This window comes from Leucopleurus acutus (assembly GCF_964270905.1).
Source record: "Leucopleurus acutus genome assembly, chromosome: 3".
Lineage (NCBI taxonomy): Eukaryota > Metazoa > Chordata > Mammalia > Artiodactyla > Delphinidae > Leucopleurus > Leucopleurus acutus.
In genome coordinates this window covers 6286114-6298936 of record NC_139145.1, presented here as the reverse complement: position 1 = coordinate 6298936, position 12823 = coordinate 6286114, and the positions used below count along the sequence as shown (strand labels likewise).

At 55.0% G+C, this 12823-nt stretch overlaps 2 protein-coding genes across 9 annotated transcripts in view; one reads left to right on the top strand and one right to left on the bottom strand.

Moving 5' to 3' along the window:
* HNRNPM (heterogeneous nuclear ribonucleoprotein M) overlaps positions 1-12823 on the bottom strand; it is a 175560-nt gene that overhangs the window by 139386 nt on the left and 23351 nt on the right. The gene's annotated exons all lie outside the window — the stretch shown is intronic.
* Positions 2010-6663, top strand: CD320 (CD320 molecule). The gene is made up of 5 exons (XM_082836935.1): positions 2010-2192; positions 4870-4995; positions 5359-5592; positions 5873-6031; positions 6191-6663. Exons 1-5 carry the CDS (start codon positions 2054-2056, stop codon positions 6328-6330), a joined length of 798 nt encoding a protein of 265 aa, XP_082693061.1. The 5' UTR covers positions 2010-2053; the 3' UTR covers positions 6331-6663.

Genomic DNA, 12823 nt, shown 5'->3' with positions numbered 1-12823 from the left:
GCGAAGGGGAGCCATGCGGTGACCTCAGGTGGGGGAGTGTTGTGGCTGCCCTGTGGAAGAACCCCAAAGCCCATCAGTAGGTGAAGGTCAGCTGTATGCCAGGAGAGTGTCGAGGCTGGCCCGCCTTTGGAAGCTTGGAGCAAGGCAGGAAGAGGGTCACAGTCCCAGAAGGAGGTATAAGTGCCCCAAGAGTGGGTGGTACAAATGCTAAATGCTTATGAGAAGAAAAGGCTGGGAAGGCTTCCTGGAGGAGGTGGGATTCTGGTTGGAACAAAGGATGAATTAGCTACAGAGAGCTTGGCAGGGTGTGCAGAGGCCACAAGGAGGGTAACGCTGGGGCTTTTAAAGACCCCAGGCAAGATGTGCCATTGAAAGTTTCCGAATAAAGTTTTATGACCCAGCCCCCTTCTGCCAAGTGAGGTAGCAGTGAAAAGATGGTTGTCAGTGAGGATGCGGGCCCTCACTAGACACCAAATCTGCTGGCACCACGGTCTTCGACTTCCCAGTTTCCAGAACCGTGAGAAAATAAATTGTCGTTTACCGTATAAGCCAAAAAAAAGAAAAAAGGATTTATGACCCAGACTTGAAGTTTGGCGAGGGACTGCAGTAAGAAAGAGGTCTGACACCTCTTGAGCACTTCCTCTATGCCAGGTACCGTTCTAAATGCGTTATATCTGTGATCTTGGTTCCTTCCCGGAGCAAGCCTGTGGTTATAGCTGTTGTCAAACCCTTTTACCCTCAACAGAACAGGCATGAAGAGACAAAGAACTCTCAGGCTCACTGAGAGATGGCCCTGAACCTAGCCGCTGATGAGTCTGCACTCAGCCGCTACATATTGTCAGCTGGGTGAATCCACAATTTCTTCAGTTTTTCTCCCTGGACCCCAGATGCCAACCTCACCAAGAAGCCAAGCCTCACAGGTGGTGTGGGACGCTCCCCTCCCCTCCCTTCCCCTGCCGCAGGCAGTCCTATTTGCTGCCCTTTCCAACTGCCTCTGCACCAGTGCACCTTTGCCTCTTACCCCATGTCTCCTGGGAATTGGAGATTATGAAAAAATTTATATATATGTATATATATACATACGCTCCAAAGGCAGCTATAATCTCTAACACTTTTGAATAAGGATGCCATCAACCTGCAAATAGAGGCCTTTCTGTGCTTTTGTGTTGCTTCACGGGAAATTTGCACAGCTGTTACAACGCTGAGGACAGTGACTTGTCTGGGGGGCCTGCTGGCAGTAGCGCTGCTTCTCCTAGGGGCAGAGCTGTAGATAAAACACAGCAGCCAATTGGATAGAAAACCTGCAGAAGGTTTGTATTTTATGTGCCTACTGGGTGAGCGTGAGAAGAGAAAGCCCAGGCTGTCTTGTTCCCAGAGTAAAATGTAAGACCCGCCTCCCTTTGAGGAGCCTATGCGGGTTAATGAGGTAGTGAGCGTCGGTGAGAACATCCAGGTGCAAGGGATAGAGGACCCAGGATGAAAACCAAGAACCAACATTTCCTTCATTTATTTACCAAATATTTAAGAGCCTGCTATGTGTCAGGCTCAGTTCCAGGCACTGGGGATACAATGAGCAACACAGCGTTCCCGTCCTCCTGGGCCTGACGTTCTGGTGGGGAATCAGACTATAAACCAAAGTAAATAAGTCGGGCGCTCGAGAGAAGCAGGAGGAGGGCGTGCCTGGGCGAAGTGGCTGCCATATTAGGATAATTAGGCAGGAGTATTTGGTGCATGTGGAATGTTAAATATTGTAAGTTGACAAGACTTGTCGGTACTAGTTCGTTTGCACCTCCAGAAGTTTCTAATTTCAAATAGGACCAATACCTTTCGATATACCTTGTCACAGGGAACAGTGGGAAAGAGCCTCAAATAGTGGGTCCCCTCGCATTCGGACATTTACGGTACCCATAACGCGTGGCCGCCTCGGGACCCGCCTGGGGACCCGCCTGGGGCGTGGGCCCCGCCCCCCGGATCTTTGCGCACGCGCGTACGTGGATCAGAGCGAGGCAGGGACTGGTCTTGGCCGGAGCCGGCGTCAGGCAGGGGTGGCGCGATGAGCGGTTGGATGGCGGGGGGCCGAGCGCGGCGGGCTGCGGCCCTCGGCCTAGCGCTGCGGGTACTGCTCAGCTTCGGGCTGGGCCTGGAGGCCGCCCCGACCTCGATCCCGACATGGTCCTTGACCCAGGCCCCAGGTGAGTGTGCTCCGTACAGCCCTGGCGCCCTCCAAGCCTGCAGCTTAGCTCCGCCCCTGCCCGCCAGCAGCGCCTTACCGTTGGCTGCGCCGCACGTCTGTCCCGGTCACTCCCCCCTGCACGTGGCTCTAGGGGACCCAGGCCCTTGAATGAGCCTTCCCCAGTGAGGGACCCTCCGCCTGGGTTGCTCTGCCAGCCTTTAACTACCCTGCTTCGGCCCTGCTTACACTCGCTTTGCTTTGTCAAGCCCGGGTGTCACCTCTAAGCGACCCTTCACTCCAGCGTGGGCAGGAAAGTTCTTTACAGGCTCTGCTTCTCCGACTTCCAACCTTACGGAGCTGGTCTCCTGGCGCCTTCAGCAGCTGCGGCTTCCATACCCTGGCGCCTAGGGCCATGTGGCTGAGTTTGCTCGGCGACCGTTTCCCGCCCTCCCAATCTCTGCACCTTCCTTCTCCGGCCTTAGAGAAAAAAAGGTCTTCCCTGTGACCCCAGGCCCTTGGACACGTTTGCCTTGGTCTAAATGATGTTGGTGGCCCTCTCAGAGGTACCCAGAGGCAGCTGGGCAGGTTAGAGTGACCTCTTTGTGCTCACAGGTGCCCCTGACTTTCAGCTGTGACTCAGGTTCACACACCGTCTTATCTGGTTCCCCATCTCACCCCAAAGCCCCTGCCTTTTCAGGCTAAATGGTTCTGGTTCCTACAAGGATCAGGACTCACGTTAACCAAGTACCACACTCTACACGCAAGCAGTCTCTTCTCTTTAGCACACTGCGGTAGGGACTCCTAGCGTGCCCCTTTTACAGGTGGAGAAACTGAGGCTGGGAGGTGCAACCACTGGTTGCTCCAAACCAAAGCCCTGTGAAGCCAGGTCCACTCTGTTCTGCTGCCCACTCACTTTACAGAAGGACACATGCTCCAGCAGGCCGGGGAAGGAGGTCAGAGGTTGCTAGGGAGAATGGCAAGTCCTGTGGAGGAAGCTTTAGGTTGCCAGATCCCCATGGGCAGGGAAGGAAGTCAGCTGCAGTTGGCTCCACAGAGCTTAGGGACTGTGTGGCCCACAGGCACAGTTGGGCCTGGAGGCCGGCCTGCGGAGGGGCTGGCTGTGGGGAGTGGGGGCTTGGAGGCACAGGCCCTCGTGAGTAAAGGTGGAAGGGACAAGAGGACCAGGATTGTATGGAGGGGGACTAGGCTGGGGCCAAGCCAGGTATCTGCCACCCTCCCTGCTGCACCCAGGAGGAAACCATAAAGCCCACTCCCTTCCTCTGTCCCTTGGACTCCCGCCTGATGGCCCCGCTTCCAGGCCCTTCTGTGTTCATCCTGCTCTGGGTCCAGGAAGGCTCACATCTCAGCTGGACTCAGCCTGGACCATTGTGTGACCTGTGTCCACTTATCACTAGGCGCTGCCCCGGGTTTACAGTCAAAAGGTCACTGCCCTGACCACCACCAAGTGTCCAGTCTACGCGGGTGCCAGTTCAAGGGCCATTGTTCTAAGTGGGAGGCTGAGCTTCAGGGGTCTCTGAGAGGGGCCTGAGGCCCCTCCCAGGAAATAAGCTGAGACTGTGAAGTCTGAGGAGGAAATCACGAGGTGCAGAGAGGAGGGAGGAGAGGGCAAACTGGGCCAGGGAACAGCATGGGCAAAAGCCCTGAGGGGGAAAATGAGGCCAGGCCTCTTGCAGAAGCATCAAGGTGGCCGGGTCAGAGGGAGCTTGATGAAGGGGGGGAAAGTGGGAGGTCCAGGGAGGGCTCAGGGCTGCTCAGGACTTGCGGGCCACATGGAGGTTGTAGAATTTGGTGGTGAGAGGGTCATGGGACCAAGGGCTGGGTTTCTGGGTTTTTTTGAATTTTATTTTATTTTTTTATACAGCAGGTTCTTATTAGTTATCTTTTATACATATTAGTGTATACATGTCAATCCCAATTCGTCCCACCACCACCACCCTGCCACTTTCCCCCCTTGGTGTGCATGCGTTTATTCTCTACATCTGTGTCTCTATTTCTGACCAAGGGCTGTTTTTGAGCAAAGGGGGGCAAGGGTGGGTGACCAAATGGTGTGGTGCTGAGAGGTCTCTGGTGTCTGAGTGGAGATGGGGGTGGGGAATCTGGAGAGGTGGTGGCACATTCAGGATGGGGAAAGTGGTCAGATCTGGAAGGAGTTTAGTGGGTGAGTCGACAAGCCACAGAGACTAAGCAGGTCCTCTACCCAAGGCCTCAGTTTCCCCTTTGCTGAGCAGCTGGGACATAATGGGCCCTGCTGACCCTGACAGGTGGGCCTGAGCCAGGCCAGCTTCAGAGATGGCTCCTCCCCCAGTCTGTTTAACCATGGAACTTGGAGGGACTCCTGGGGAGACCATCTGGCCATTTGGAGCCGGGTAAAGACCCCGGGATCAGTGAGACCTGGGTTCGAACCCCGACTCTGCCACTAGCTTGTAGCCTCAGGCCTTACCTCTCCTAAGTGTCTTGTGTAGAATGGGCATGGGAGTAGAATCTGCCCAGTAGGGCTCTTGGTGAGGCTGTGAACTGCTCAGCTCCAAGGCCCACACATAGTGCATCCTTAGCAAAGGGTGACCACCAATGTAGTTCCTGGGACCTGGCCTGTCTCCTGGTGGTCGCAGCCTGTGACACTGTGCTTCCAAAGGAGGGTCCAGACCTCCCAGGCCTCACTTGTGTGCATCTCTCAGGCCCCAGCGCAGCCTCGTGCCCACCCACCAACTTCCAGTGCAGGAGTGATGGCCTATGCGTGCCCCTCACCTGGCGCTGCGACGTTGACAAGGACTGCCTTGATGGCAGTGACGAGGAGGAGTGCAGTGAGTGGCCATGCCCTGGGGGCGGGGCTTGCAAGGGGTGGGGCCACAGGGAGGAGGTGCTTGTGGAAGGGATGTGGCTTTCAGACAGGGCACTCTGGGGTGGGCGGGGCCTGAAAAGAAGGAGGTCTGGGGAGAGGTGGGTTTGCAGCGGGGCGGAGTTAGTGGGGTCGGGAGGGAGGGCTTGCGGGGAGGCGAGTCCTTGGAAGGTGGAGCTAACAGAAGCAGGGGGAGGAGCCTTTGGGATGGGCGAAACATATAGGGTCGATTGTTCTCGGAAGGCGGGGCTTGCAGGAGGTTGGGCTGTGGGGAGTACCTGGGCCCTCTTGGCTGGGTGTTTGAGACTTGACTCACCCTGTACCCCAGGTACTGAGCCATGTGCCCAGGACGGACAGTGCAAGCCACCCACTGGCAGCCCCTGCTCTTGTGACAGCATCGATGACTGCCCTGATGGCATCAACAAGAATGTTCTCAACTGCGGGCACCAGCCCTGCCCGGAGGGAGAGCTGCGCTGCCCGCTGGGCGGTTCCTGTATCCCACGCACGTGGCTCTGCGATGGCCACCCGGACTGTTCCGACTCCAGCGATGAGCTTGGCTGTGGTGTGTGCCTGTGGGGGCGGGGAGGGTGGGTCGGTAGACAAGGACACCTGACACCTTCCAGTGTATGACAAGGCTGGGAGCGTGGACACGTGTGTCTGCCTGTGCCCGTATTCCCATGGCGGCTGCACGAGGGCACTCGGGCAGCAGGGCTCACCAACCTCACTGAATTTGGGATGGAGGGTGAGCCCTAAGGTCCCCCCTGGGCACCAGAAACATCTGTTCATCCCCCCATGCCCCAGGTGCCCCCTCCCCAGCTACTGAATGCCTGGACTTATTGCAGGAACCGAGACCCTCCAAGAAGGGAGTGCCACGTCCATGGGGACCCCTGTGACCCTGGAGAGTGTCACTTATCTCAGGAATGCCACAGTCACCTCTGTCGGGGACCGGGACTCAGTTCAGTCTGGAAACCGAAGTGCCTATGGGATCATTGCAGCTGCTGGTAAGATAAACAGGTCCTCCAACCCCTGGGGCTTGGAGCAGCTGCTCCTGGGAGCCGGCAGGCTGCAGAACCCCCTTTCCAGTGTGTTAGGAGCTTGGTGGGTGTGAGCCTCCTGCCACCCCCTCCCCTCACCCGCTCCTGTCTTTCTGTCCCCCACAGTGGTGCTAAGTGTAGGTCTGGCCGCCGCCATCCTCTTCATGTGGTCACGGCTCTGTGCCCAGGGACGCCTGTCCCCGCTGGGGCTGCTGGTGTCTGTGAAGGGGTCTCTGCAGTCAGAGAGGACGGCCTCAGTTCTCTGAGGATGATTTCTTGCTGCCACGTCACACGGTCCCGAGTATGGCAGGTATGGGGACCCGCGCGTGGCTGTTGGCACACCAGCCCCCAGACCTGGGTTCTTCTGGCCACGTGGCGCCAAGTACCTGAGCTCCTGCAGATGTGATCGTGGAGGCTGGGAGTGTCCAGACCCTCCCCTGGACTCGAGGAGCCTGGATGGGGAATGTGCCACAGCCAGAACCGTGGGGCTGGCCCTAGGTCGTTCCCGGGGTGGCCCCCCTGCTCAGATATCCGGGGAACGTGCCACAGCCAGAACCGAGGGGCTGGCCCTAGGTCATTCCCGGGCTGGGCCCCCTGCTCAGATACTACTGTTGCCCCCTCCTGAGGGTGGTGATTAAAGTTACTTCACGTCTTCTGCCTGCCTCTGGGCCTCTGTCTCCCTCTGCCTGGGCAGCCTGGGGGCTCTGCTGCAGCCCCTCCTCTGGAGCACCCAAGCCCAGAGAGGGTGGGAGTTGGGGACCCTGCCTCTGGCTTCCTGGAATCCAGAGCAGGGGACAGTGGGGCTGGGGGCAGCAGGACAGTTTGCATCCCCCAAATGGAGCAGACCTTGGGCAGTGCCTCCCAGAGTCCTGGGCTGGGGGACCTCCATCCATTATGGCTTCTTCTCTTTGAGATGGAAGCTGGGTGTCCCCAGGTTGGTCTCCACCCTGTTTCCAAATGTAGGTCTTCTTATTATGCAGCTACGGCAAGGCCAACAGATCAGCAGATGACTGCCACTGAAAAGACACTTTGTTACTCACCGATCCCAAGAGGAAGGGCATAACAGGCCATGTGGAGCCACACGGGGAAGCACCAGGGTCCATCAGGAGGCAGAGCGAGAGCGAACAACATGGACAGGAGCTTTTATTGTGGTTTCCACTGGAAGGAATGGGTGAGGCAGGGTAAACAGGCTTGGAACTGACTAGACTGAGTAATTTCCATGGGCTCTGGGGTGTCGGCACTGAGTATCGTGTACGTCTCGGCCTATCAACGGCAAGGCTTTCAGAGAGCAGCATCTGAGGACACCTGGGTCCCTACTACTTACAGCAAGGCCCTCACAGACGTTACCCCAGCTAGAGCCAGCATTGTGGCTAGGCCGGCCCTCGTGGTTCTTATCATGATCACAGGACGTACTTCAGGAAAAACCGTCAGGGAACTTGGCAGAACAAGATTCGTTACTCACAGGTTCTGGAGGGTACACAGCAGGCACCCCCTCTGAGGGCCACGGAGCAAGATCGTGGGGAGAGAGAGAGGGAGGGAACGCAGACCTGGGTCTCTGCCTTTATTAGGGTCCGGGGGTTGGAGTCTCGGATTCACTCTTTATTGAATATAAAGCATAAGAGCTGGAATTAGGGTGCCAAAAGGGAAAGCGGGGTCGTTCAAGGCGTCACTTGTCAAGGTTGCCTAGGGTTTCTGAAGAGGGGACCTTCCTAGGTTGGGGTAGCTAATAACCAGGTAGGTTGTGTTGCTAGTAGCTGTGCCATGCAGCTATCTGTGTGTTTGTTCATGGTGGATGTTGGCAATCAAAAGCTTAACGTCAGGGACTTCCCTGGCAGTCCAGTGGTTAGGACTCCACGCTTCCCTTGCAGGGGGCACGGGTTCAATCCCTGGTCGGGGAACTAAGATCCTGCTTAATGTCAGGCACTCACACTACAGTGGCCCTGGGGTGAGCAGGGAAGGGGCACAGTGGCTCTGGATTGCCTGGTATGCATAGGAGAGGTACACTCACTAGTTACTTGTTTGTCGTCTCCAGGAACTCGCTAACCCCTCGAGGGACAGCCCCTTCCTGGTCAGTGAGGCCTCAGCTGACAGGGTGTCAAGAATACAGAAACTGGGAATTCCCTGGCGGTCCAGTGGTTAGGACTCCGCGCTTTCACTGCCGAGGGCCTGGGTTCAATCCCTCGTTGGGGAACTAAGATCCTGCGAGCCGTGTGGCGCGGCCACAAAAAAAGAATACAGAAAGTGTAGTTAATACACCCCGTAACTGCTGGGTGATGAGGACACGGCTCTTCTTTGACCTTCATTTTCTTCATCTCCGAATGCGGTGGCCGGGGCCCTGGTAGCCCAGGGGAGCACCCAGGGTCCCATACAGGGTCTCGCGGCTTTGACATCCAGCAAGCAGGGAGCTGGTCCCTGATGACAACATGCTGGGAGAAGGTAGATCTTCCTGGGGGTGGGAAGGGTGGGAAAGTTCAGCACTGGGGCTCCGCCCCCCACGGGAGATGTGTTTGTTTGTTTGTTTTGGTCCATGCAGCATGTCTTGTGGGATCTGGAATTCCCAATGGGCTTTGGAGTCTGGGCCTCAGGAAGCCTGTGAGGGGCCCGAGTTCTCTGTCGGGCAGCCGTGGGGGCTTGGGAGGTGGGCTGCAGCCAGGATTGGGGGACTTTGACTGACGGTGGACCAGAGCATGCCCAGCTGCCTGGGGTACAAGGCCTTCCCCCGGCGCCTGCTGGATACCTCCCAGCCCCTGAGCTGGGCCGAGGTTTCCTGCTGCAGAACTGGAACCCTGGTGGGCTTCTTCTAGTTGGCAGGAGGGAGTTATGCCAGAGAGTAGCATTTTCTTGTTTTTAGATTTTTTTCCCCCTTCATTTTTGTTCAGGTGTGGACAGCTGCAGTGGGCCAACAGGGCATGTTAGGGGGGTGAGGCCGGTGTCAGACGCCACCTGAGCTGAGGTCTAGGGTCTGGATCTTCCTGGGTGTCAGCTGGATTCTCAGTGATCGGTGGTACAAACCACCCTGCGCTGACGGGCTCCACACAACCACCGGCATATTCTCTTTTGTGGTTCCACGTTGACTGGCCTGGCTGGCGGCTCTTTGTTTCCCCGTGAATGGTGGCTGCTGGCATCTGGGGGCTGGACTGGCTGGATGTTACCATGTCATTGGACGGTGCCAATGTCGTGTCTGGCGCATGGGCGGATGGGGACGCCTCTCCCTCTCTGCGTGGCCTCTCTGGATGGCCCTTCCACGTGGGCACCCAAGCAGGACGGCCGCATCCCTTTCCTGGTGACTCGGGTTTCCCCAAAGCGCAGAGCCAAAACCCTTCTAATGGTTCGAATGCTCAGGTCCAGAACTGGGCCAGCATCGCTCCTGCTGCTTTCAGCAGGGTCTCAGGTCAGCCCAGGTGTGTGTGTGTGGCACAGGTGGGGGCCACACAAGGGCACGAACACCAGGGAGGCCTAGTTCATTGGGGCCACCATGGGGGCAGAGGGCACGAGCTGGGAATGGGCAGGCTGGAGTGGGCGACTCCTGTCCACTGGAACCAGCTGACTGGCTGTGGGCAGGTGGCTTTGCTGTCTCAGGGCCAGCTTTGTCACCTGCACATTGGGGCAGCCACAGGTGCAAACGCCCTTCATGCATGAGCAGGCCGGGTCTCAGCTGCCTTTGTTCTCTCAAGCAGGGTCACCCTGTGCTGCCAGCTGCCCACCCCATCCTATAGGCAGCAAGCCCAGTGACTGGCTTCCAGGAAACTCCAGAGAGGGTCAAGGTTGAAAAGGGAGGGATGTTTGGGGAGCCCACAAGGAGGGGGACATGGTCAAGTGGGCACGGGTCCCAGTGCCTGGGGAAATTCTGATGGGCCTGAGAAGGGAGGGGATGGAGTGGCGGGGATGTGTGTGGGCTGCAGTGGTGAAGATGGGGAGGGGGGCTCCAGGGTGTGTGTGTGTGCGTGTGTGTATCTTTATCCAGCTCTCACCATTTCTCTTTTTTTTTTTAATTGGAAAACTCACATAACATGAAATTAACCATTAACTGTTTTAAAGCCTGCAATGCATTTAGTACACTTGCAGTGTTGTGTAACCCTCACCTCTGTCTAGTGGCAAGACATTTTTATCCCCGCCGAAAGGAAACCCCTTCCCCGTTAGCGGTCACTCCTCTCCCCCACCCCCATCCCGGCAACCACAAAAACCACAGATCCACATTCTGTCTCTCTGGACTTCTGGACATTTTGTATAAATGGAATCGTACCATAGGTGGCCTTTGGTGTCTGGCTTCTCTCACTGAGCATCATGTTTGCCAGGTTCTTCCCCCAAAAGTCTCCTTGTGTCCCTTTTTTTGCCGCTCCCACCCCTACCACCACATTACCCAGGCAACCACCAACTGGCTCTGACACTGTAGATTAGCTGCATTTCTAGAATCATGGAGTATGTACCTTTTTTTTTTTTTTTTTGGTCTGGCAGTTTTTACCTGACACAATTATTTTACAATAATTTGCATGTAGGAAAAGCGATTTGCATGTAGGAAAAGTGAGCTCGCTTTTATGGCGGAGCTGTACTCCACTGTACGGCTGTTCCACATCCACTTACCTAATTCCTCTGTTGATGGCTATCTAGGTGGTTTCCAGTTTTTTATGATTGCAAATAAAGCTGCTGAGAACATTTCTGTGTAAGCGTGTTCATCTGCTTTTAGTTCTTTCGGGTAAACTACCCAGGAGTGCAGTGGTTGCATCATATGGTAGGTGTATATTTAAATTCTGAAGAAATCGCCAACGTGTTTTCCGAAGTGGATGTGCCCTTACTTTCCTTCCCCCGCCCCCAGCAATGTATATATTTTCATCTCCTTGCAGCCTTGTCATGACCTGATGTGGGCAGTCGTTTTGATTTTAGCCATTCTCACAGGTGTGCGACGGTATTACGCTGTACTTTATTATTACTATTGAAGTGAAATTCACATAACAGAAATGTAATCTTTTTTTTTCAACATCTTTATTGGAGGATAATTGCTTTACAATGGTGTGTTAGTTCCTGCTGTATAACAAAGTGAGTCAGTTATACGTATACATATATCCCCATATTCCCTCCCTCTTGCGTCTCCCTCCCACCCTCCCTATCCCACCCCTCTAGGTGGTCACAAAGCACCGAGCTGATCTCCCTGTGCCATGCGGCTGCTTCCCACTAGCTATCTGGTAGTGTTTATCTGGCCATGCCACTCTCTCGCTTCGTCCCGGAAACGTAATCATTTTATTTATTTATTTTTATTTAATTTATTTATTTTCTTGGCCACACTGGGCGGCATGTGGGATCTTAGTTCCCCAACCAGTGATTGAACCCGTGCCCCCTGCAGTGGAAGGGCAGAGTCCTAACCACTAGACCGCCAGGGAGTTTCCCGAAATGTAATCATTTTAAAGTGAAGAATCCAGCAGCATTCAGCACATTCATAACATAGTACATCACCTGCAGCTAGTCGTACACGAATCTTTTCCTGAGCTCGTTGGCACCTGGTAAAAGATCTAGTTGGGACTTTGGGATCGCATCGCATTTGAAGGTTAATTTTTGCAGGAGGACAAACATTCATTGAGCACCTGCCGGGTGCCAGGCATTGTTATAGGTACCTGGAGACTTGGCCTTGGACAGAACAAAGCCCCTTCCCCCATGATGTGGAGGTTGGGGGGAGGGGACAGAGGATCAGCCAACAAACCAGTACATCATGGTTCTGTTCTGGGGACTAAATGCCAGAGTAGGAGGGATGGACATTCCAGGTTGGGGGAAAGAAGGGTCACTATTTTTATATTAGATGGTCAAGAGAGGCCTCTCGAATATGGAGACCCTTGAGTAGAGACCTGAAGGGAAGTAAGAGGATGGGTGAGTTGTGCAGGTGTATAGGTGAAGAACATTCTCGGAAGTGGGAACAACCCGTGCAAAGGCCCTGAGACAGCAACACGTTCCAGAAACAGTAGGTCTGCAGGGAGTGAGGGTGGTGGTGGTCATAAGATTTGATGGCAGAGAATGCGGGGTGGGGGGTGGGAGGCACAGAGGGTATGTAGTGAGATGGGGAGCCTTTGGGAGGTTTTGAGCAGAGGTGACCCTTCTCTGATTTAGTTTTTTTTTTTTTTTTTAATTGAAGTACAGTTGATTTATAATTGATTTAGATTTTAAAGGGTGTTTTTTTTTTTTTTTTTGCGTTATGTGGGCCTCTCACTGTCGCGGCCTCTCTCGTTGCGGAGCACAGGCTCCGGACGTGCTGGCTCAGCGGCCATGGCTCATGGGCCCAGCCGCTCCGCGGCATGTGGGATCTTCCCGGACCGGGGCACGAACCCGTGTCCCCTGCATCGGCAGGCGGACCCCCAACCACTGCGCCACCAGGGAAGCCCTAAAGGGTGTTTTGGCAATAAGATGATCCCTCTGTTTTTATTTTTTTAAATTGAAGTATGGTTGATTTACAGTGTTTCAGGTGTACAGCAAAGTGATTTAGTAATATATATATATTCTTCAGATTCTTTTTAAAAATAAATTTATTTATTTATTTATTTTGGGCTGCGTTGTGTCTTTGTTGCCTAGTTGCAACAAGCAGGGGCTACTCTTTGTTGCAGTGCGCAGGCTTCTCATTGCAGTGGCTTGAGGAGCATGGGCTCTAGCCGCATGGACTTCAGTAGTTGTGGCACGCAGGTCCGGTAGTTGTGGCTCTTGGGCTCTAGAGCACAGGCTCAGTAGTTGTGGCACACGGGCTTAGTTGCTCTGCGGCATGTGGGATCTTCCCGGACCAGG